The following is a 24,404-nucleotide window of genomic DNA, read 5'->3' on the forward strand; positions in this document are numbered from 1 at the left end:
TCCTGCTGTACACTGGAGACACCCCACAAGACCAGGGACAACTTACAAGTCCTGTTGTATATCAGGGACACCCTATGACTGTACACCGAGGACACCCTGCGAGTCACGGCGTACACTGGGGGACACCCCACAAGACCTGGGACAACTTACAAGTCCTGTTGTATATCAAGGACACCCTATGACTGTACACCGAGGACACCCTGCGAGGCACGGCGTACACTGGGGGACACCCCACAAGTCTTGGGACAACCTACAAGTCCTGTTGTATACAGGGTACATCCCCCTGAGTCGCCGTTGACCGGGGACACCACCCCTGTGGCATGCTGTACACTGGGGGAACACCCTACAAGACCTAGGACCACCTACAAGTTCTGCTATATACCGGGCATATCGTGCAAGTTGCTGTAGACCGGAAGCACCCTATGAATCCTGGTGTCACCCCGCGAGGCACGCTGCACACTGGAGACACCCTACAAGACCTGGGACGACCTACGAGACCTTTCATATGTTGGGTACATATCACAAGTCTCCGTAGACCAGGGACACCCTGCAGGTCTTGCTGTGTTTTGCTCTGTCCCTCTCATTTGCCTAATTTCTCACCTCGGCTCGCCATTAACCCCTATGTGTTGCCCACATTGATTAGACGCTGCACTGGGCAATGGTTGAGACCATATCTATAGACCCTCACGAATAGATCTGTGCTGTATGAGGGAAATATCACCTGCAATCATTCTCAGACTTGTGATGACTTGGTACAGGGGTCTTTATCCAGAAACTGTAGATTTGTCCGTTACGGCAGTAGTCCCTTACTACTGGATATTATGAGCTACCGGTTCCCAAAAAAGTAACTCTTTTAGGCAGCTTTGCTATGAGTTGCTCTATTTGCACGAGTATTGGCCTAAGGTTACAAGTTTGGGGAGAAGCTATGATTTAATTATTTTACATGACAAGATATAAATTGTAGTAGCCCCTTGGAGCATCACAACTGTGAAAACTGTTTTTTAATATTCCCCTCCTGTGCGAAGATATGATCATTTACAGTAACAGGCCTGAAGCCGGGTGCTGCACTACTGAGAGCGAGCCACACACAGTCTCCATGACAACGCTGCACTGTCTGGAATGTCTCAGTAGTGCAGCCTCCGGCTTCGAGTCCAGAACTTCAGCTTATCATATCTTCGCATAGGAACAAGATATCCGAAAACGGTTTTCACGTTTTTATTGTACGCCTAGGGGTCTTTTTTTTATTTTGTATGTATTCTTAATTATAACGTAATATTTGTCATCCAGTCTTGTTTTTACCTAAGATGATGACTGTGGATAAGCCTGGACCGGTGTTGTGTTTCTTGAACCTCATTGTTATTAATATTTCTTAATTTTTCTATCCAGGGGAAAACTCCATCAGCAATGCAATGATGACTGGAGTGTTACTCCTCTGGCCGCCCGTGCCAAGATGGCCAGGATGGCAGCAGCGGCCGCATGGGGATTAGGTAAGACGTCTGGTCCGTGTACATCAGGACTGCCGTCCCGTCTCGTCGTCACATGTGAGCAGCCGGGGTGATTGATTCAGTGCAGTGTCACGGCATACACATCCAGCGCTACTTTCCCGGCGCCCCCTAATGGGCAGTCTCCGTGACTTCGTTTATTTGCTCTGTATCCGTAGGATCAGGCGTCTTCTACTTAATACTGATTAGAGACTGTTTGACGTATTGCTCCGTCTGCCCCGATCCATTATCCCTCAGCTCCCCGTCACATGAGTCCCTGTCTCTTGAATGCCGCGCCGTTCCCATCCATCACCCGCCGGTGTCTTTGATTCGGTGACATTGTAATTGCGCACTGGATGGAAACAAATGGAAATGCCGCTCGTTCCTGAGAATTGGCATCACTGGGCTGTAATGTTACCTACAACGAGCCGTGATTACTAAATGTTTCCGAAAGACATTAGCTCCTCTCACGTTGGGCCTCGGGCTTTTACTGGTCATGGGGTTTGCTGCAGACGCCTGGATGTAGTAGATCAGTAGCACGCGAGCAGGATCGTACACGTGGTCCTGGCAGATTCATCATCGGAACACGAGGAGAATGGTCACCAGATACCGCCGCTGATCCATCCAGGAGTGTGGCCTTCTACCGTCCACACACTGGTATAGAGAGACCGGCCACCATTAGCGACCTCTGTATTCTTCTTTCAGAGCTGTGGGACAGTATGGAGACGTACACTTGCTTGATCCCCAGAGAAACCCATGACGGAGCCTTTTTTAGGGCTGTGCTGGCTCTCCACCAGGATCTCTACTGTCTTGCCCAGCAGGTAGGTCTTCACATTGCCATAGGTTCACGTCCTTAGGCTTCTTTTACACATACCGTTGTTTTGCGGCCCCATTAGATTTCTATGGGACCGGAATAATTTAACGGTGGCTGTGAGAGCGGTACTTATGGCCGTGAAAAAAGGTTGAGCCTGTGGGCCGCAGAAACAACGGAAGCTTGTTTTTGCGGTCCACTGTGACTTCCGGTTTTCCTGGACGCCGTTTTTTTTTTCTCCAATACTATTTCCATAGTATTGGAAACCCGAAAAACGTCGATCCGCAAGTTTTTTGCTGTCCTTTATTGCGGCAGACCTTGAAAATTGTGGCGATACGGTCCGCAAAAAAGGCCCGCAATAACAGGCTGCAAAAAAACCCGGTATGTGTAAAAGAAGCCTTAGCCGAACTAACGTGCCCATGTCTTGTCCGTCAGCCGGTAGGTCATTTTATTTACCTGCATGTTCCTACATAAAAGGCCACTGCACAGTGTATTTTTTTTTTTTGCAATGGGCCCCTAATCAAGGATGGATGCCAGCGCCTCCATCCAGACCGTGACCACTGTTGGCGTGTAGATCCGGATTGCGTACACTGATAGCACTTAGCCGAAGAATAATTTTGTACTTTCCAGAAACATTATTGAGCTTTTTTGTTTGGTTTCCAGTGCATTGATAAAGCCAGAGACATGCTGGATGCCGAGCTGACTGCCATGGCCGGAGAAAGCTACAGCCGTGCCTACGGGGTGAGTACGCCTGAGCAATAGTAGTACAGCTGGCTTTCTGTAGGATCTGTAGGATACATCCGAGTCGTGGAACCACGGATTTTGTTCCTGTGTTATAAAATGTACTAACCAAGAAGGGGGTTGTCATGTGCATTGGGTTTAGAGATGGTGTGCGTTCTTTGATGTAAGCTCCACCTTAACATACCCAATCAATCAGAAATGCCTATGATGACCCAGATGTAATTGAGTATTGCTTTATTGTGACGTGCATAAGAAAAATAGCAACGTTTCGCCACTTAGACCTTCCTCTGGGGTTGACCTTTTTATATTTGCTTTTAAAGCACCACTTCTTTTCTGAGGACCCCATTAATGATCATCCCTTCCCAACAGTGGTAACGGGCCAGAGAAATGTGCTGTCACGTGATGTCCATATAGATTAATGGTTTACGGTCTACGACCAGTTTCAGACAAACGTTGCAATTCTCGAACCACTCGCAACTGCAAATTACCGATGTGACTGGGTCCTTCCACTCGTCTCCATTGTGGGGATTGAGGTAGTGGGCCAAGCTGGAGACCACCCTTTGTTATGTCAATACACCATTACCAGGACACATGGACAGGGTTGTCCTTGTTGACCCCAGTGTGCTATCAGATTATTGGAACGATGTCACTTGTCCTTCACAGGCCATGGTCACCTGTCAGATGCTGTCGGAGCTGGAAGAAGTCATCCAGTATAAACTGGTGCCCGAGCGGCGGGAGATTATTCGTCAGACCTGGTGGGATCGGCTACAGGTGAGGTAACCCTAATCGGGGGGGCTTCAGTCACGTTTTCCTCTTTTCCTTTACACTGAAGGTACAGGGTGTGAAACTGAAGAGAGACTTCTATTAATACCGCTGTTTACAAGTCTCTCGCCCTCAGGAACATTCTTGGGACATTCTTCCCATTCGCATTTCTAATCTACCCCGTAGCGTCGGGACAGCTCTTTATTAGGTGTGGTGGGTGGGGGGGCAGGTATTTCTCACCTTCTGCAGCCAGATAGCGGCAAACACTGGCAGCAGGCGCACCCATGACACATGCAGGCAGACATACTCTGTGTACAGACTGCTTGTACTGGGGCGGGAGGGTTACCGGCCAAAGGCTGTGTCCTCGGCCAAGTGTCCTGCAAGTATTGACATCTGGTAAATGCAGAGCAGTGTACAGCCAGAGGAATTACCAGTGCCAGCAAGTCCCGGCTTCTGGAAGGTGCATTATTGCAGCCATCCAGCACTTACGTCATTCCCGCCTTATATTATTTATTTCCTGGACACTTGATTGTTAGGATATTCTCTTCAGACTTTTTATTGCATTTTATAATGGTACTATCTGCAACTGTGGATGATTGTAAAGTATGTGAAATGTCACTGAAGCATCCACCAGCCTGGTCCTGTGCGTCTTCTCCTCCATCTGGCCTGGTCCTATGTGTGTCTTTTTCATCCGGCCTGGCCCTGTGTGTCTTCTCCTCCATCCGGCCTGGTCCTGTATGTGTCATCTCCTCCATCCAGGCTGGTCTTGTGTGTCTTCATCTCCAGCCAGCCTTGTCCCGTGTTTGTGTTTCTTTTCTATCCAGCTTGGTCCTTTGTGTGTCTTCTCCTCCATCCAGCCTAGTCTTGTATGTTCTCCATCCAGCTTGGTTCTGTATGTCTTCTCCATCTGACCTGGTCTTGTCTTCATTTCCATCTGGCCTGGTCCTGTGTGTGTCTTCTCCTCCATTCGTCCTGGTCCTGTATGTGTCTACTCCTCCATTCGTCCTGGTCCTGTATGTGTCTACTTCTCCATGGCCTGGTCCTGTGTGTCTTCTCCTTCTTCCAGCCTGGTCCTGTGTGTGTCTTCTCCATCTGGCCTGGTCCTGTGTGTCTTCTCCTCCATCCGGTCCGGTCATGTGTTTGTGTTCTCCTCCATCCAGCTTGGTCCTGTGTGTCTTCTCCTCCATCCAGCTTGGTCCTGTGTGTCTTCTCCTCCATCCAGCCTGGTCCTGTATGTGTCTTCTCCATCCAGCCTGGTCCTGTATGTATCTTCTCCATCCAGCCTGGTCCTGTATGTGTCTTCTCCTCCATCCGGTCTGGTCCCGTGTGTGTCTTCTCATCCATCCGGCCTGGTCCTGTGTGTCTTCATCTCCATCCGGCATAGTCCTGTGTGTGTCTTCTCCTCCATCCAGCCTGGTCCTATATGTGTCTTCTCCTCCATCCGGCCTGGTCCTGTGTGTTTCTTCTCCATCCAGTCTGGTCCTGTGTGTGTCTTCTCCATCCGGCCTGGTCCCGTGTGTATGTGTTTTCTCCTCCATCCGGCCTGGTCCCGTGTGTATGTGTCTTCTCCTCCATCCGGTCTGGTCCCGTGTGTGTTGTCTTCTCCTTCATCTGGCCTGGTCCTGTGTGTGTCTTTTTTCCTTCAACTAGCGTGGTCCTGTGTGTGTCTTCTCCATCCGACCTGGTCCTATATGTGTCTTCTCCTCCATCCGACCTGGTCCTGTATGTGTCTTCTCCTCTATCCGGCCTGGTCCCGTGTGTATGTGTCTTCTCCTCCATCCGTCCTGGTCCCGTATGTGCCTTCTCCTCCATCCGGCCTGGTCCCGTGTGTATGTGCCTTCTCCTCCATCCGTCCTGGTCCTGTGTGTGTATTCTCCATCCAGCTTGGTCCTGTGTCTTCTCCTCCATCCGACCTGGTCCTGTGTGTGTCTTCTCCTCCATCCGACCTGGTCCTGTGTGTGTCTTCTCCTCCATCCGGCCTAGTCCTGTGTGTCTTCATCTCCATCCAGCTTGGTCCTGTGTGTGTTTTTTCTCCATCCAGCCTGGTCCTGTGTGTGTCTTCTCCTCCATCCGGCCTGGTCCTGTATGTGTCTTCTCCTCCATCCGGCCTGATCCTGTATGTGTCTTCTCCTCATCTGGCCTGGTCCCTTGTGTATGTGTCTTCTCCATCCGGCCTGGTCCTGTGTGTGTATTTCTCCTCTATCCGGCCTTGTCCTGTGTCTTCTCCTCCATATGACCTGGTCCTGTGTGTGTCTTCTCCTCCATCCGGCCTGGTCCTGTGTGTGTCTTCTCCTCCTTCCGGCCTGGTCCTGTGTAAGTCTTCTCCATCCGGCCTGGTCCTGTGTGTGTCTTCACCTCCGTCCAGCCTGGTCCTGTGTGTGTCTTCTGCTCCTTCCGGCCTGGTCCTGTGTATGTTTCTCCTCCATCCGACCTGGTCCTGTGTGTTTCTCCTCCATCCAGCTTGGTCCCGTGTGTCTCTTCTCCTCCATCCAGCCTGGTCCCCGTGTGTCTCTTCTCCTCCATCCAGCCTGGTCCCCTTGTGTCTCTTCTCCTCCATCCAGCCTGGTCCCGTGTGTGTGTCTTCTCCATCCGGCCTGGTCCTGTGTGTATCTTCTCCTCCATCCGGCCTGGTCCTGTGTGTATGTGTCTGCTCCATCCGGTCTGGTCCCTTGTGTCTTCATCTCCATCCGGTCTGGTCCTGTGTCTTCTCCATCCAGCCTGGTCCTGAGTGTGTCTTCTCCTCCATCCGGCCTGGTCCTGTGTGTATCTTCTCCTCCATCCGGCCTGGTCCTGTGTGTATGTGTCTGCTCCATCCGGTCTGGTCCCTTGTGTCTTCATCTCCATCCGGTCTGGTCCTGTGTCTTCTCCATCCAGCCTGGTCCTGTGTGTGTCTTCTCCTCCATCCGGCCTGGTCCTGTATGTGTCTTCTCCTCCATCTGGCCTGATCCTGTATGTGTCTTCTCCTCATCTGGCCTGGTCCCTTGTGTATGTGTCTTCTCCATCCGGCCTGGTCCTGTGTGTGTATTTCTCCTCTATCCGGCCTTGTCCTGTGTCTTCTCCTCCATCTGACCTGGTCCTGTGTATGTCTTCTCCTCCATCCGGCCTGGTCCTGTGTGTGTCTTCTCCTCCATCCGGCCTGGTCCTGTGTGTGTCTTCTCCTCCTTCTGGCCTGGTCCTGTGTATGTCTTCTCCTCCGTCCGGCCTGGTCCTGTGTAAGTCTTCTCCATCCGGCCTGGTCCTGTGTGTGTCTTCACCTCCGTCCAGCCTGGTCCTGTGTGTGTCTTCTGCTCCTTCCGGCCTGGTCCTGTGTGTGTTTCTCCTCCATCCGACCTGGTCCTGTGTGTTTCTCCTCCATCCAGCCTGGTCCCGTGTGTCTCTTCTCCTCCATCCAGCCTGGTCCCTGTGTGTCTCTTCTTCTCCATCCAGCCTGGTCCCCGTGTGTCTCTTCTCCTCCATCCAGCCTGGTCCCGTGTGTGTGTCTTCTCCATCCGGCCTGGTCCTGTGTGTATCTTCTCCTCCATCCGGCCTGGTCCTGTGTGTATGTGTCTGCTCCATCCGGTCTGGTCCCTTGTGTCTTCATCTCCATCCGGTCTGGTCCTGTGTCTTCTCCATCCAGCCTGGTCCTGAGTGTGTCTTCTCCTCCATCCGGCCTGGTGCTGTGTGTGTCTTCTCCTTCGTCAGGCCTCGTCCTGTGTGTATGTGTGTCTTCTTTGTCAGGCCTCGTCCTGTATGTGTGTCTTCTCCTCCGTCAGGCCTTGTCCTGTGTTTGTGTGTGTTTGTGTTCCCCAGCTGGCCTAGTCCTGAGTGTGTGTCTTCTCCTCTATCAGACCTGGTCCTGTGTGTGTGTGTGTCTTCTCCTCCGTCAGGCCTGGTACTGTGTGTGTCTCTCTTCTCCTCCATCAGACCTGGTTCTGTGTGTCTTCTCCTGTGACCTTGATGTCTTTTCTCCTGCCCGTGTTCTCCTGTGACAGTAATTTGTGTTTTCTTCTCTCAGGGCTGTCAGCGCATCGTTGAGGACTGGCAGAAGATCTTGATGGTTCAGTCCCTCGTGGTCAGTCCTCATGAAGACATGAGAACTTGGCTGAAGTATGCGAGTCTCTGCAGCAAGAGTGGCCGTCTGGTGAGCGCACGTCCCCGAGCCTTCACCCTTCATACATTTGTGTGCTTTACATCTGTCAATCAGCACGGCAGGGAACCATGTCCATACAACGTCACCAGTCTGCAAAATCAGGCGTCAACCAAGCGTTTCTCTCAAGAGCATCTGTGACCTGTCAGGACGGCTGCCGAGGAAAAATATACAGTTCTTTCACGTAGTTTGAGAGTTATGAGACATTCATGACAGTCAAATTAGAATTTCTTGTGGCTTAGTAAGATTTTTTTTACCAGCATTTTACTAATGGGAAACCATTCTGTGTTGGCTTGTTCTCGACAGAGAAATGTGGCTGCAATATTTGACTGCCCATTAAGTCCAATAGAGTATAGGATGATGATGGCGGGAGGATGCCTTGCTGCCTATAATAGTCTCCTGTTTCTTTATTCTCTAGGCCCTCGCTCAGAAGACATTGGTGATGTTACTCGGGGTGGACCCCTCAGAAGATCGCACGCAGCCACTACCGACCTCACACCCACAAGTCACCTACTCCTACATGAAATACGTGTGGAAAAAATCGCGAAAGGTACTTGACCGTGTTGTGTAACGTGCACTCAACACTGTGCTCAGATCACACAAGCTGAAAGTGACTCAAAACTTCCCGAAAAAAAGGAGCCTGTGTTTTCTTTAGCTGTCTGGGAGTCGTGCCATCACGTGGCCGGGACATCGCGTGCAATGAGAAAAGAAGGGAGAGGTGTCCGTTCACTTTCACGGCTTGGGGTTTTGTCGAGTAGATCCCCGGGTCTTTGTGAGGTCCTGAGTCCAGGCAACGAAATTCTCTTCATTATTCACCCCAGTCTCCCAGGAAACAGCTTGCAGCCCCCAATATTTGCCCCAGGGCTCTTTCCACCTCAGTGGATCTTATTGATTACCGGCTTTTAAACGTCCTCCCCAACTTTGACAACATGTCTCCTGCCAGACCCCAACTGTCCTCAACTCTGCCCATGTTAAAAGGGGTATAATGTAACTGCTCTGCTTGTTGTCAGTGAAAGGAGCAGTTTATCCTTTACAACCTGAAGTTGAAAATCCCTACAGATTGGAGGCCGATAGCCCACTCCGAGTACTGACCGCAATGTCCGGGCCGGCCGTTGTTCTCCTGACCTGAACTCAATATGCTTATACAGCTGAGTTTAGATCAGAAGACCCCCCCCCCCCATCCCCATCTGGCAGTTCATCATCGGGCTGTTAAAAGTGTAAAACCAGCCTTATGCTTCTCACTGCTGAGAGTTTGCTACAGTTGTGTCCAGTCCATACAATTGCCCCCAAGCTGCACGGTCCTGTCAGCCCTGATACTCTGTACCAAGCTGATTGTCCAGACTGGATGTAATGTAGCAAAGCCTCAGTGGTGAGAAATAGGTGCCGGATGCAGAAAGAAAGGTTCCCGTCCGACAGCAAGCAGAGATGCTGAAGGTTGAGGACTGAGATACAAAAGGAGGTCTAAACGATTCCCGCAGGAACCCGATTACACATCAAAACTCGCTGCTTCTTTCTCTTCATCCATTTGAACTTCTCTCCCTTTGTTTTTCGCCAACAGGCCCCCCGTGACAAACAGATGGAGGCGTACCAGGACCTGCTGAGGTTCGTGAACAACATGCAGATCCAGGCGCAGCGCATTATAGACGACCCGCAGCAGTCGCAGGAGATGCAGAAACTCATGGCCAGGTGACTATAGAGCCGCGGTGACTCCAGCCAACGAGTGCATTGTCCCATTGCTATGCATATATCTATCTATATATAGCTATATATACAGTACAGACCAAAAGTTTGGACACACCGTCTCATTTAAAGATTTTTCTGTATTTTCATGACTATGAAAATTGTACATTCACACTGAAGACATCAAAACTACGAATTAACACATGTGGAATTATATACTTAACAACAAAGTGTGAAACAACTGAAAATATGTCTTATATTCTAGGTTCTTTAAAGTAGCCACCTTTTCCTTTGATGACTGCTTTGCACACTCTTGGCATTCTCTTGATGAGCTTCAAGAGGTAGTCACCGGGAATGGACTTCCAACAATGTTGAAGGAGTTCCCAGAGATGCTTAGTACTTGTTGGCCCTTTTGCCTTCACTCTGCGGCCCAGCTCACCCCCAAACCATCTCGATTGGGTTCAGGTCTGATGACTGTGGAGGCCAGGTCATCTGGCGTAGCACCCCATCACTCTCCTTCTTGGTCAAATAGCCCTTACACAGCCTGGAGGTGTGTTTGGGGTCATTGTCCTGTTGAAAAATGTATGATGGTCCAACTAAACGCAAACCGGATGGAATAGCATGCCGCTGCAAGATGCTGTGGTAGCCATGCTGGTTCAGTATGCCTTCAATTTTGAATAAATCCCCAACAGTGTCACCAGCAAAGCACCCCCACACCATCACACCACCTCCTCCATGGGAACCAGGCATGTAGAGTCCATCCGTTCACCTTTTCTGCGTCGCACAAAGACACGGTGGTTGGAACCAAAGATCTCAAATTTGGACTCATCAGACCAAAGCACAGATTTCCACTGGTCTAATGTCCATTCCTTGTGCTCTTTAGCCCAAACAAGCCTCTTCTGCTTGTTGCCTGTCCTTAGCAGTGGTTTCCTAGCAGCTATTTTACCATGAAGGCCTGAAGCACAAGTCTCCTCTTAACAGTTGCTGTAGAGATGTGTCTGCTGCTAGAACTCTGTGCGGCATTGACCTGGTCTCTAATCTGAGCTGCTGTTAACCTGCGATTTCTGAGGCTGGTGACTCGGATAAACTTATCCTCAGAAGCAGAGGTGACTCCTGGTCTTCCTTTCCTGGGGCGGTCCTCATAAGAGCCAGTTTCTTTGTAGCGCTTGATGGTTTTTGCCACTTCACTTGGGGACACTTTCAAAGTTTACCCAATTTTTCGGACTGCCTGACCTTCATTTCTTAAAGTAATGATGGCCACTCGTTTTTCTTTACTTAGCTGCTTTTTTCTTGCCATAATACAAATTCTAACAGTCTATTCAGTAGGACTATCAGCTGTGTATCCACCAGACGTCTGCACCACATAACTGATGGTCCCAACACCATTTATAAGGCAAGAAATCCCACTTATTAAACCTGACAGGGCACACCTGTGAAGTGAAGACCATTCCCGGTGACTACCTCTTGAAGCTCATCAAGAGAATGCCAAGAGAGTGCAAAGCAGTTATCAAAGCAAAAGGTGGCTACTTTGAAGAACCTAGAATATAAGACACAATTTCAGTTGTTTCACACTTTTTTTTTTTTTTTCAGTAAATATATTTATTGAAATTTTAAACAGGAAAAACAGTAAAAAGAATCATTACAATGTCCAGAGCTATACATTACGTCTCTGAGAACACAGCACAAGTGTAGTTGAACAAGAACTCTGGCACATAAAGGGTACATGGTTCTCATCTTGAGAATCACTTCGGGACATAGACCTTATATACAAAATACAGAACCTGTAAGAAAAGCAATTGTAGAAATAGGAGAAAGGAAAGAAGGAGAAAAAGAGAAAAAAAAAGGGGGGGGGGGGAATGGGGGAAAAGGGGAGTAAGGAGGGAGGGGGGGTTAAGGGAGACGCAACAATGTACACGCCCACGAATTGAGAATTATGGGTATGTACGCAGCCAAGTCAGGAACCCTCACACTTTTTTGTTAAGTATATAATTCCACATGTGTTAATTCATAGTTTTGATGCCTTCATTGTGAATGTACAATTTTTATAGTCATGAAAATACAGAAAAATCTTTAAATGAGGTGTGTCCAAACTTTTGGTCTGTACTGTGTGTGTGCGTACTGTATATATCTATCTAATCTATATATATATATATATATATATATATATATATATATATATATATATATATATATATATATTTATCAATATTTTTTTTTCCGGTTGAATGTCTTCATTTTACCATATGACGCACTGGAAAATGGGCCAAGATATACAAAGTGCAATGCTGAAAAAAAAAAAAAAAAAAGTTCAATACCACCATTATCGTTTTACTTTTCAAACTGTCACAGTTTTAGTTTTGTCGATTCGGCTGTGTCACGGCTTGTTTCTTTTTCTTTTATTTGTTTTTTTTTTTTGCGCTGACATTTTCATTGCTTTCATTTTGGGGTGTTTTGATTTTGTTAATGCATTTTTTTTTTTTTTAATATTGTGGGGTAAATAACTTTTCGATTTGACTTTAGCGATATGGAACGTGTTTATTCTCCCACAACACCAAAGTTCTAGGGGCTTTCGTATAGAACTTAGTGATTGGTGGGGATGCGGCCCCCCACGTTGCCGTCTTTTGCTGAGCATTTTCCCAATTTCCACGCTTTGCAGGTGTTTCCTTAAGCTCGGGGAATGGCAGGTGAGCTTGCAGGGCATCAACGAGAACACGATCCCCCTGGTAATGCAGTATGTAGGTGCCGCCACCGAACACGATCTCAAGTGGTACAAGGTGAGAGCGCACCCCGGTGCCACCGTTAACGTTGCCTACATATACACCGATATCAACGTCCGCTTCTCTCTCCTCAGGCCTGGCACGCCTGGGCCGTCATGAATTTTGAAGCCGTGCTATATTTCAGGCACCAGTACAGTCCAAACGATGAAACGAAGGTCCGCCACCCGAGCACTGGCAGTAACAACATCGAGGTCAGTGAAAATGAGAGTGAAGGAGACAGCGGGGAGAGCAGCCCTGTGCCATCTCCTGTGCAAAAGAAGCCGGCAGAGGTACAAGATACACGATGTCTATATTGTGGCTTGTGTAACCGAGGGGGCGAGTGCCAGCAGCGCTACCTGATAAAGGGTCCGGCAAGAAACCCCCCTCCATGTAGGTAGTGAGAGTAGGGAAACAAATCTGCCGCTTCGTGTAATAGGAAGGCATTGCTATAGCGCCCCCTATAGCCCGAGGAAGTTAGAGGGGCCACTCGGGTGTATTATATAATTAGGGCGAAAGTCTGGGATCCTCCGCAGATCTTATGACCCGCACTATGGACCCAAGAAGCTGTCGGCTCAGGTCCTTGGCCGTGATTGTGGTTTGTATAGAAACATATAAAAGAAGAGACGAAGAATTAAAGGGCTGGTTCAAAATAAGACGACGTACATGATTCCAGGGTTACTGTGGGGGATTGATGATTACATGGCACAGACGTCTTTCTCTGCTCTGCCCCCAGGACATCGCTCACATCATCTTGCCGTACACCGTGCAGGCTGTGCAGGGCTTCTTCCGCTCCATCTCCCTGTCTCATGGAAACAACCTGCAGGACACCCTAAGGTAAGACTCTGGATAAGCGCTGGCTCCAGCACGGCCGCCTTTTCCCCGCACAATTTCCTCTTGGGCAACGTCTTGTTTTCCCTGTGAGATCAGAGAGCGAATGATAAAGAGGCGAGTATATCCCGGATTAGACGGAGGATATGAGAGCGGCTGAAGGCCAAGAGAGCGAGACTTTATATAATAGCGAAGTCCGACTCCTGCCATGGAATCTGAAGAAAGCGAGGAATTCGGCATCCAAAATGTCAGGATGCTTGGAGAAAATCGGAAAATCCAAAGGATAGTTGATGATTTCCAGACCGGTGGGCGTCTGACCACTCCGACCCCCACTTATCCCGAGAATGGGGCTCTGAATTGCCAAAATAGATGGGTGTACATCTTTATAGGACTGTCAGAAGAAGCTGAGGGCTCGCCCCGGCCACCTGGTTGTGCTGGGAGTTATAGTGTACCCCGATTTAAAGGAATGGAGCATCTCTAGCGCCACCGTGCAGGAAAAACTTACATTTAACCCTTAGAACTTAAGCCAGCTGCACCCCCTTATCATATCCTTTCCTCAGAGTTAATGAATGGAGCGGGGTCTTCATGTCCTGCCCCTTCACCTTTGTTATGTCGGGCCACCTGGGTGTATCGGGGTCTCATGCGGTGACAGGATTGTGACGATGTACACGTGACATGACGGCTCACACAATTGTGTTGCACCCACAGGGTCCTGACTCTCTGGTTTGATTATGGACACTGGGCCGATGTGAACGAAGCTCTTGTGGAGGGAATTAAGACCATTCAGATAGACACGTGGCTGCAGGTAAGGGCAGGGTATGGCGGTCTGTACTTCCGGGGTCAGCATCGCTGCAGGTAAGGGCAGGGTATGGCGGTCTGTGTTCCCGGGGTCAGCATTGCTGTAGGTAAGGGCTGGGTATGGCGGTCTGTGTTCCTGGGGTCAGCATTGCTGTAGGTTAGGGCTGGGTATGGCGGTCTGTGTTCCCGGGGTCAGCATTGCTGTAGGTTAGGGCTGGGTATGGCGGTCTGTGTTCCTGGGGTCAGCATTGTTGCAGGGTATGGCGGTCTGTACTTCCGGGGTCAGCATCACTGCAGGTAAGGGCAGGGTACAGTGGTCTGTGTTCCCGGGGTCAGCATTGCTGCAGGGTATGACGATCTGTGTTCCCGGGGTCAGCATTTCTTCGGCTATGACTTTCATTCCTTTCCTGAATTCTCTTGTTTAGATAATGAAACATTTTACGGATTACCGCATTCCCATGTCATGATGGGCAGGGCAGCCCCCAATGTGGTTTTCATAAAGAAACCTAAAACCCTTCTCCTACGTCATTCCACTGTGATACATTACCCTGTAATGATTCCTGGCCACGTGACCGCACAGACATTGTGTACATTACAGGCTGCCACTGGGAAGGCGTTAATGGACAGAAATAAGGCCACAGGCTGGCATGGATGCATGGATATATACGTACTCATGTATACACACGCATGTGTGTGTGTGTGTATATATATATATATATGTATATGTATATATGTATCCACTGCATGTGACTGATCAGTTCTTAAAGTGGCTGTCTCTGACAGGGGCCACATTGGCAAAACTACTAGGTTAGAGAATCTTTGCAACATCATGGAGTATATGGCGGTGGTGTGGGATATTCCAGTATGTGGGTGGATTTATATGATGGTTCTTGTGGGAGTGTCCCTTGTACACGGCGGGACTTGTGGGAGTGTCCCTTCCCACCGCTGCCCCTGACTCCTCTACTTCCACGTGTGACCCTTATTTTCCCGTTGTCTGTATTCACAAAACAAATCCCCATAAAGAATGAATATTGTGGTTGATGCTCGCAGGTGATCCCCCAGCTGATCGCACGGATCGACACCCCGCGGCCTCTGGTCGGACGTCTCATCCACCAGCTGCTGACCGATATCGGGCGCTATCACCCACAGGTAATACATGGGATTTGCGGCAGATGAAATTACAGCCCAGTCTCATCACTTCTTATCACTTCAGAATCATTACTATTTACAAGATCTCTGCTTGCTGTCAGGAATAATAACAGAGAGCTACTGCTGCGGCGGGGATCAGGTGACTTTGCTCCTTGCCCTTCACCGGCGCATTTTCCCTGTAATCCCTGCATGGCCCCACTGTGGCAGAGCACGAGACCCCTGTTCTGATTCATAAAAGGGCCCCTAAAAAATGGGCCCCTCTCCATAACATCCATAACTATCTAGGGTTTCCTGATAGGAGCAGGACGAGGTCAGAGAGAAGGTCTTGGTTTTTCATTGTTTCTGTTCATTGACAGCAAACACCGGCTAAACTGGTGCAGGTGTGAACAGAGCCATAAAGCGGTACATACCTATAACAGGAGCATGAGTTCTGGGTGGCATTGACTCTACTCCAGGGTAGATCGGTTATCGAGGGAGTCAGACAGGAGTTTACTTTGCCCGGGACGGGTGACAAACAAATCGGCCTCGGAATTTGCCATGAAATTGGATCTTTTCCTGCAGCAGCTGCGCCCGGGTCGGGAATAAGATGTTTGTAGTTATAAGAATCGCTGTGATGTTCAGGAACAGAGACAGATAGGAAATGAGGTGATGAGATCGCTGCCGACAGAAGAAGCACGGGCCAGCCGAGCATGACTGCGAATATGGAGATTGTGGAGGGTCTGATGATATTCCTGGACCGTCTACATCCTGCTCTGGACTAATCACACAGACCATGAGCAGAATAAGACGGCAGGTTATAGGAAACCGCACATGTACCCCATGGGCAAGTTATAGTCTACATATATACAAGAAGTGCAGTCACTGTGTCCTGAGTTACATCCTGTATTATACTCCAGAGCTGCACTCTCTATTCTGCTGGTGGAGTCACTGTGTACATACATTACATTACTGATCCTGAGTTACATCCTGTATTATACTCCAGAGCTGCACTCACTATTCTGCTGGTGCAGTCACTGTGTACATACATTACATTACTGATCCTGAGTTACATCCTGTATTATACTCCAGAGCTGCACTCACTATTCTGCTGGTGCAGTCACTGTGTACATACATTACTGATCCTGAGTTACATCCTGTATTATACCCCAGAGCTGCACTCACTATTCTGCTGGTGCAGTCACTGTGTACATACATTACATTACTGATCCTGAGTTACATCCTGTATTATACTCCAGAGCTGCACTCACTATTCTGCTGGTGCAGTCACTGTGTACATACATTACATTACTGATCCTGAGTTACATCCTGTATTATACTCCAGAGCTGCACTCACTATTCTGCTGGTGCAGTCACTGTGTACATACATTACATTACTGATCCTGAGTTACATCCTGTATTATACTCCAGAGCTGCACTCACTATTCTGCTGGTGCAGTCACTGTGTACATACATTACATTACTGATCCTGAGTAATATCTGCTCTCTGTATATACCGCACTCTTGCACATTGCTGTTCGGCAGCTCCTGCGTACCATGTGCCGTGCTGATCTGCGGTGGGCAGTGCCGTTTAATCTGGTCTTCCATCACGATTGTTCTCCTGATTGCTCGGTATTCGGGGTCCATGTGCGGCCGGTAATTGTCCCCAGAGCCGCTCATTACAGGGGCAGGCTATAATGGTTCCTTCCTGTGATACTTTGTGCTGCTGGAGGGGTGCATGTGTGCGGAGTGTGACTCCCGCCTCTTATTCTTACACAGTCTCTTGCTTCACCCCCACAGGCTCTCATTTACCCCCTGACCGTCGCCTCTAAGTCTACGACCACCGCGCGTCACAACGCGGCAAACAAGATCCTGAAGAACATGTGTGAGCACAGCAACACCCTGGTGCAGCAGGCCATGATGGTAGGTGGCCCCCCCCGGGTGGCCGCTCTGCTCAGGCCGGGGGCACGTTTCTCCTGGTGCAGCAGGCCATGATGGAAGGTGCCCCCCCCCCCCCCCCCCCCCCCCGAGTGGCCGCACTGCTCTGGCCGGGGGCACGTTTCTCCTGGTGCAGCAGGCCATGATGGAAGGTGGCCCCCCGAGTGGCCGCACTGCTCTGGCCGGGGGCACGTTTCTCCTGGTGCAGCAGGCCATGATGGAAGGTGGCCCCCCGAGTGGCCGCACTGCTCTGGCCGGGGGCACGTTTCTCCTGGTGCAGCAGGCCATTATGGTAGGTGGCCGCACTTCTCAGGCCGGGGGCACGCCTCTCCTTCGTTATAGTGTGTCATCTGATCATGTTAGATTTTGCGCCCTATTAAATACTAAGGGTAATACACGACTCCGGATACAGAAACATTCCATATTCTGTTACCATAGAGACATGTAACTTTCCTTAGGAGCTGAATTCACAAAATTGTAGGAGATAATTGAGTCTACAGTATTTGCAGAGCTGCTTCATTTTAATTGCATTGGAGATATAATAATGTCACCTAGAGGGATTTTCCCACAAACAAAAGTTGATTTTAATCAATAGATCTTGGAATAATAATAATTTCCACAATTGGATGTGTTTAAATAAATGTTCCTGTGCTGATATAATCTTATTAATGTCCCCTGCTGTGTACTGTGTCATGGCCACTGGAGGGAGGGATACGGGGGTTGGAGTCTGATGGGATAGACACATGGCAGCGGCTTGTTCATCTCTCCATCCATAGCAGGGCATACATTGGGTGGTCCGGAGAGGTAGCGCCCCCCCGGTGAGTGTGTGTCTTGCTGGTCTTTGGGCACATGAGGTTTCATTTGTGAATAGACGTTACAATTGTTCCTCCTTTGTACTCTGGCCTGTACGGCGGGGGGCACGGTGTGAGTTGGCATTTGTATCTCTTTATATTTTATGCTTTGAACGTTTAGTGCCTCTGAGTAGCCCCCAGTACAGGAGTGACGGCCCCCGGAGTGACATTAGTCATGGACAGCGGCGATCTGACACTCTCCATTCTGGCGGGCACCCAGTGATCACCATGAGGAGCTTTATGGCGGCTCTGTCCAGTGTCCATGCTGTGGTTTCGGACCCGGCGCTGTGCCTTCACCCCTCACCCTCTTTGTGCTGTCTTTCCTGGCCCCAGGTGAGCGAGGAGCTGATCAGAGTGGCCATACTCTGGCACGAGATGTGGCACGAGGGTCTGGAGGAAGCGTCTCGTCTGTACTTTGGAGAGAGGAACGTGAAGGGCATGTTCGCCGTGCTGGATCCCCTCCATGCCATGATGGAGCGGGGACCTCAGACGCTGAAGGAGACGTCTTTTAATCAGGTGCGATGGTCGTCCTCGGCGCTGTCTCATCTCCGATTAGTCATAGGAGGGAGATTGAGAAGTGGAAAATCTTAGTTGTGAGGATTCGGGCCCTAACTTGTCTGACATCGTGGCCCCTCAGGCTTACGGCAGAGATCTGATGGAGGCCCAGGACTGGTGCCGGAAGTACATGAAGTCTGGAAACGTGAAGGACCTGACCCAGGCCTGGGACCTGTACTACCACGTCTTCAGACGCATCTCCAAGCAGCTGCCCCAGGTAGGTGGCCGCCCGTCGCCTGCTCCTCAGCCATCGCCTCCTCGCCGTAGTGTTTGGGACTCTATCGTCTCCTGTGTTTCAGCTCACCTCCCTGGAGCTCCAGTACGTGTCTCCCAAACTGCTGATGTGCCGAGACCTGGAATTGGCGGTGCCAGGAACGTACGACCCCAACCAGCCGATAATACGCATCCAGTCCATCGCTCCATCTCTTCAGGTCATCACCTCCAAGCAGAGGCCGCGGAAGCTGACACTGATGGGTGCGTCACCGTACCGGCTCACTGACTGCTCCGCAGATGCTCCACTCATCCAGAGCTGCATTCACAATTCTGCTCACTACTAGTTTAATGAGTATAGAAACACATGGCGGCATTCTTACAGAAGCGTCACCTCGCCTGTTATTGGTTTGGTGTTGAAAGGCAGCAATATTAGGGAGAACGCGGCTGAGTTGCAATACTCTGCACAACCTGTAGACAAGTGTGGCGCTGTGTCTGGCAGAAAGCATGCTTTTATAATCTGGTGAACAGATCTGGGGTCCGTATAACATGTCTCACATCGCTTTAAGTGAATAAAGGACACTATCTTCAGCAAGAATCTGGTGAGTGCTGCATCTTTTGTCATTTGAGCAAGTCGGAAAGTTTGTTTACTTTATATGCTAAGCACCACTCAGCGTCTGCACATTCATAGACTGGTGGCTTGAAGTTTATGCCAAGACGTCTCCCACATTGTTACTGCCTGTGAAGATTAACACATCGAGTGCCGCTCAGTTCCTTTTCTACGGTTAAGTGTGGCGCTGTGTCTGGCAGAAAGCATGCTTTTATAATCTGGTGAACAGATCTGGGGTCCTGACGAGCAGCTTTTATCGGGGGCTGTCAGACCACTCAGCGCAGACTTGTCTCTTGGTTTCAGCGACTTGAGGCGGCCGTACAATGGAGAGCAGTTATTCCGGTGACCGCTGTCCTCTCCGGCCCCTCTTTACACATGCACGCTCGGCTTGGCTAAGCGTCCAATGCGTCCTCCGTGGGGGTCAGCCGCTGCACATATCTCTGGTGCTGACTTCTGTCTATGGGGAATGAATGTTTGGCCAGGGTGGTCTTCTCCATCACGGAGTTCACTGATGGATTCTTAGTTAAATATCGACCTAACCTGATGATTTTAGCGGGACCCCCCGACCATCTGGTGTGTATGGGGGGGCCACAGATCCTTCCCCAGCAGATGATGTCGAGGAGAGAAGGATTGGGAGGTGGATTTTCGTCACCCGATCTTTTTCTTTTCTTTTTTGTCATAAAGCCCCGGACAGATATTGTTACTCACAACACTTTGCACATAAGAGCCCATGTGAATGGGGGAGTGCCGACCGCCATCTTGTTTATGGCAGGTGCAGTCACTGACTGTAAACTGAAGAATTCTGAATGCAGCTCCGGGGAGAAATTGAGAATAAGATTTTTATTAGTACGATGTTTATGAATATTTTAAGGTGGGGTTCACATACTTGTCAAAATGAAAACAAGATGATGGGGTTCCTTCTTGCCGTTAGTGATGATGAGATCGTGTTTGCCCTCACAGGAAGCAATGGGCACGAGTTCATGTTTCTGCTGAAAGGACACGAGGATCTGCGTCAGGACGAGCGGGTGATGCAGCTCTTCGGCCTGGTCAACACACTTCTTGCCAACGACCCAGCGTCTCTGCGCAAAAACCTGAGGTATGGTTGCGATATCATCCCGCGATGTCCGCCCGCACCATGCGCTGTACGGTGATGAAATGGGAATCAGACTTTTCTTCCTCTGTTCTCGGCAGTATTCAGAGATACGCGGTCATCCCTCTGTCCACAAACTCCGGGCTGATCGGATGGGTCCCTCACTGCGACACACTACACGCTCTAATACGAGACTACCGCGAGAAGAAGAAGATCCTCCTGAACATCGAGCATCGCATCATGCTGCGGGTAAGCGGCAGCTAAGGACCTCACTAAGGACCCCAAAAGTCGTGTGAGAACGGCAGAGCTTTTAACCCCTTCCTTTCTTGGGTTGTAGATGGCTCCGGATTACGACCACCTCACCCTCATGCAGAAGGTGGAGGTGTTCGAGCATGCTGTGAATAACACCGCCGGGGACGATCTGGCCAGGCTGCTGTGGCTGAAGAGTCCGAGTTCAGAGGTAGGAGACCCTTGGTTATTTTTATATCTCCCTCCTCCCTGTAAAAGAATGGGAGATGGCTGTCATCTCTGGGGTCCGGGCTCTGGAGCGGAGGTCTCGCACGCACACTGCTGTTAGATATGTACTCTGTGACCAGAGCGGTGGAGGGCACTCTCGACCTTTCTCCATCTTTGCAGATTCCCCAATGATCAGCACGGTGTCCCCACCGCCATATTTGCTGCCATCATCAGACGCTTTCTGTAGGCAGCGCCATGTAAATGCTTCTGTGACTTTTTCTTCCAGGTCTGGTTTGACAGAAGAACGAACTACACTCGGTCTCTGGCAGTGATGTCCATGGTCGGGTACATCCTCGGTCTGGGTGACAGGTACGTGGTGTATATATATAGTGTCCGGGATATCAGAGGAGGGGACCGTTCCTGATTCCTGTCAGTTCCACGCAGACATCCCTCTAACTTGATGCTGGATCGACTCAGCGGGAAAATCCTTCACATCGACTTCGGAGACTGCTTTGAGGTAATTCTTGTTCTATTGTCCTTACATTATAGTTGCCCCTTCTAGGCTTTCATACATTATAGTGGCCCCTTCTGGGCTTTCATTCATTATAGTGGCCCCTTCTGGGCTTTCTTACATTATAGTTGCCCCTTCTGGGCTTTCATACATTATAGTGGCCCCTTCTGGGCTTTCATACATTATAGTGGCCCCTTCTGGGCTTTCATTCATTATAGTTGCCCCTTCTGGGCTTTCTTACATTATAGTTGCCCCTTCTGGGCTTTCATACATTATAGTGGCCCCTTCTGGGCTTTCATTCATTATAGTGGCCCCTTCTGGGCTTTCATACATTATAGTGGCCCCTTCTAGGCTTTCATACATTATAGTGGCCCCTTCTGGGCTTTCATTCATTATAGTGGCCCCTTCTGGGCTTTCTTACATTATAGTTGCCCCTTCTGGGCTTTCATACATTATAGTGGCCCCTTCTGGGCTTTCATACATTATAGTGGCCCCTTCTGGGCTTTCATTCATTATAGTTGCCCCTTCTGGGCTTTCTTACATTATAGTTGCCCCTTCTGGGCTTTCATACATTATAGTGGCCCCTTCTGGGCTTTCATTCATTATAGTGGCCCCTTCTGGGCTTTCTTACATTATAGTTGCCCCTTCTGGGCTTTCATACATTATAGTTGCCCCTTCTGGGCTTTCTTACATTATAGTTGCCCCTTCTGGACTTTCATACATTATAGTTGCCCCTTCTGGGCTTTCATACATTATAGTGGCCCTTTCTGGGCTTTCATACATTATAGTTACTCCTTATGACTTTCATACATTGTAGTGGCCCCTTTCGGGCTTTCATACATTATAGTGGCCCCTTCTGGGCTTTCATACATTATAGTGGCCCCTTCTGGGCTTTCATACATTATAGTGGCCCCTTCTGGGCTTTCATACATTATAGTGGCCCCTTCTGGGCTTTCATACATTATAGTGGCCCCTTCTGGGCTTTCATACATTATAGTGGCCCCTTCTGGGCTTTCATACATTATAATGGCCCTTTCTGGGCTTTCTGCGACGGTCATATACATCCTGACTCGCCCCATGCACGAGTGCTCGGTCCGGTCAAACATTCACGATTCTCTATGGAGAGAGCGGAGTACGCCGGTGATGGACACCTCTGGCCGCTCCAGATAATTCTAGGGAGACCAAGTGGACTGAACGTGACCCTCTCTGTGTGGGGAGAGTCGGGAGACTCCTGTACACACGTTCTCTAATGTAGGTCTGGTATTTCAGCTCCGTGAAAATGGATGGCGCAGAGCTGCAATATCGCACTCAACCTGTAGTCAGGGGTGGCGCTGTTTCTTTCTGTTTAATATTGGATAGTCCCTTTTAAGCTTCCATTCATTGTCACTGCAGGATAAATAAAGTCACTGCCTCCTGATTATGATAGATGATCATTGGGGGTCCCAGCAGCAGGACCACCATTTTGGTCATCACCAGTCCGAATGCAGGCAGTGTATGGCCGTCTCTCTGCAGTGCACATTGGGGGTTGTAGTTCTTCTACTGGTTGATGACTGCATTCACATATCTAAAGTGGTGACGTTTCCTGACCCTTTTCGGATGTCAGCGATCTGTGAGGAATATGGAGGTCGGGCACCACAAGTGCGGACACCTGATTGCGTGTCTCGGCCTTAAATCGGATTAGTATGTTAAATGGCCGATAATAACATCACATAGACGAGCCGGGGAGCGAGACCTAACGGGGAGCAGATGGCGGATAAACATCTCATCGCAGAGGGTCGGTCAGCCGTGACGCTGGCTGCAAATGCCAGGAGCTCCACATCCTGCGAGGACGCAGCAGCGGCTCTGCTGCATCACTCGTCCCTCCGCAGATGGCAAAAGGAAGAAGGATTTACTCATATTTAGCGTTTTTTTTTTTTTTTTTTTTTTTTTTTTTTTTAAGGTGGCCATGACCCGGGAGAAGTTTCCAGAGAAGATCCCATTCAGGTTAACAAGAATGCTGACCAACGCTATGGAGGCGAGTACAGAGGACACGGAGAATCCGCAGATCCATCTATCCTATTATCTATCTACTATCTATCTATTATTTATTTATCTATTATCTATCTAGCATCTATCTAGCATCTATTAATCATCTATCGATCATCTATTATCTAGCTATTATCTATATTTTTTATATATTATCTAGATCTATTATCTATCATCTATTTATTATCTATATCTATTATCTATCTATTTATCTATATCTATTTATTTATCTAGCATCTATTAATCATCTATCGATCATCTATTATCTATTTATTATCTAGCTATTATCTATATTTTCTATATATTATCTAGATCTATCATCTATCTATTATCTATCTCTTTATCTATGTTCTATTATCTATCATAACTATTTATCATCTATATATTATCTATATCTATTATCTATCTATTTTTTCATATATCTATTATCAATATTTTCTATATATTATCATCTATCACATATGTATCTATCTACTATCTGTCTATCAGATGTGTGTCTTTCCTTGTATCTCTCAGCATCTTCCTTCCCCGTTTTCTGTCCGCAGGTCACCGGCCTTGATGGTAATTACCGGATTACCTGCCACACAGTCATGGAGGTGTTACGTGAGCACAAGGACAGCGTCATGGCCGTGCTGGAGGCTTTTGTATATGACCCTCTTCTCAATTGGAGACTTATGGACAGTAAGTAGCAGCCGAGTCACCAGATGCCGCTCCTCACCTCCATACACATCCCGCCGCCAGCTTACATCCAGGACTCCCAGTCTGTACGGTCACTAACTCCTAGTTGTGCGGCCGGGATATTGAGTGATCGCTGTATAATAAGAGTGTAAACCCGGACCGCCCTGATCACGGCCCTGGTTATTGCATGTACCACCCCGAGTGTCCACGTAGTAGACATTGCTGGGTCAGTCTCCTGGGCCGCCGTATGCAGTACAGGCTGCACATAGAGGTATACAGAAGAAGCCGTGTCCATCATATTCTGTAAGATGCTGATTCCGGGGTCTTCCTGTGTTACACTGCTCTCTGTGACGCCTCCTGGAATTCTATGGA

General features: G+C 49.1%; 2 protein-coding genes across 9 annotated transcripts in view; one reads left to right on the forward strand and one right to left on the reverse strand.

Moving 5' to 3' along the window:
- Positions 1 to 24,404, forward strand: part of MTOR (mechanistic target of rapamycin kinase) — a 108,183-nt gene that overhangs the window by 72,663 nt on the left and 11,116 nt on the right. For 6 of the 7 annotated variants that reach the window (XM_077249687.1, XM_077249692.1, XM_077249689.1 and 3 more), the window contains 23 exons: positions 1,387 to 1,487; positions 2,187 to 2,302; positions 2,956 to 3,033; positions 3,697 to 3,804; positions 7,790 to 7,915; positions 8,340 to 8,471; positions 9,480 to 9,607; positions 12,258 to 12,375; positions 12,453 to 12,647; positions 13,091 to 13,191; positions 13,894 to 13,990; positions 15,034 to 15,132; positions 16,909 to 17,031; positions 18,231 to 18,413; positions 18,535 to 18,669; positions 18,752 to 18,926; positions 20,233 to 20,368; positions 20,464 to 20,611; positions 20,700 to 20,822; positions 21,105 to 21,187; positions 21,263 to 21,335; positions 23,269 to 23,343; positions 23,900 to 24,035. In XM_077249687.1, coding sequence (XP_077105802.1) covers positions 1,387 to 1,487; positions 2,187 to 2,302; positions 2,956 to 3,033; positions 3,697 to 3,804; positions 7,790 to 7,915; positions 8,340 to 8,471; positions 9,480 to 9,607; positions 12,258 to 12,375; positions 12,453 to 12,647; positions 13,091 to 13,191; positions 13,894 to 13,990; positions 15,034 to 15,132; positions 16,909 to 17,031; positions 18,231 to 18,413; positions 18,535 to 18,669; positions 18,752 to 18,926; positions 20,233 to 20,368; positions 20,464 to 20,611; positions 20,700 to 20,822; positions 21,105 to 21,187; positions 21,263 to 21,335; positions 23,269 to 23,343; positions 23,900 to 24,035 — 2,789 coding nt within the window. The remainder of the gene's footprint in view (positions 1 to 1,386; positions 1,488 to 2,186; positions 2,303 to 2,955; positions 3,034 to 3,696; positions 3,805 to 7,789; positions 7,916 to 8,339; positions 8,472 to 9,479; positions 9,608 to 12,257; positions 12,376 to 12,452; positions 12,648 to 13,090; positions 13,192 to 13,893; positions 13,991 to 15,033; positions 15,133 to 16,908; positions 17,032 to 18,230; positions 18,414 to 18,534; positions 18,670 to 18,751; positions 18,927 to 20,232; positions 20,369 to 20,463; positions 20,612 to 20,699; positions 20,823 to 21,104; positions 21,188 to 21,262; positions 21,336 to 23,268; positions 23,344 to 23,899; positions 24,036 to 24,404) is intronic. The other variant, XM_077249693.1, reaches the window with a different exon arrangement.
- ANGPTL7 (angiopoietin like 7) overlaps positions 1 to 24,404 on the reverse strand; it is a 74,356-nt gene that overhangs the window by 23,272 nt on the left and 26,680 nt on the right. The window lies entirely within an intron of this gene.

This window comes from Ranitomeya variabilis, chromosome 4 (assembly GCF_051348905.1).
Source record: "Ranitomeya variabilis isolate aRanVar5 chromosome 4, aRanVar5.hap1, whole genome shotgun sequence".
Taxonomy (NCBI): Eukaryota; Metazoa; Chordata; class Amphibia; order Anura; family Dendrobatidae; genus Ranitomeya; species Ranitomeya variabilis.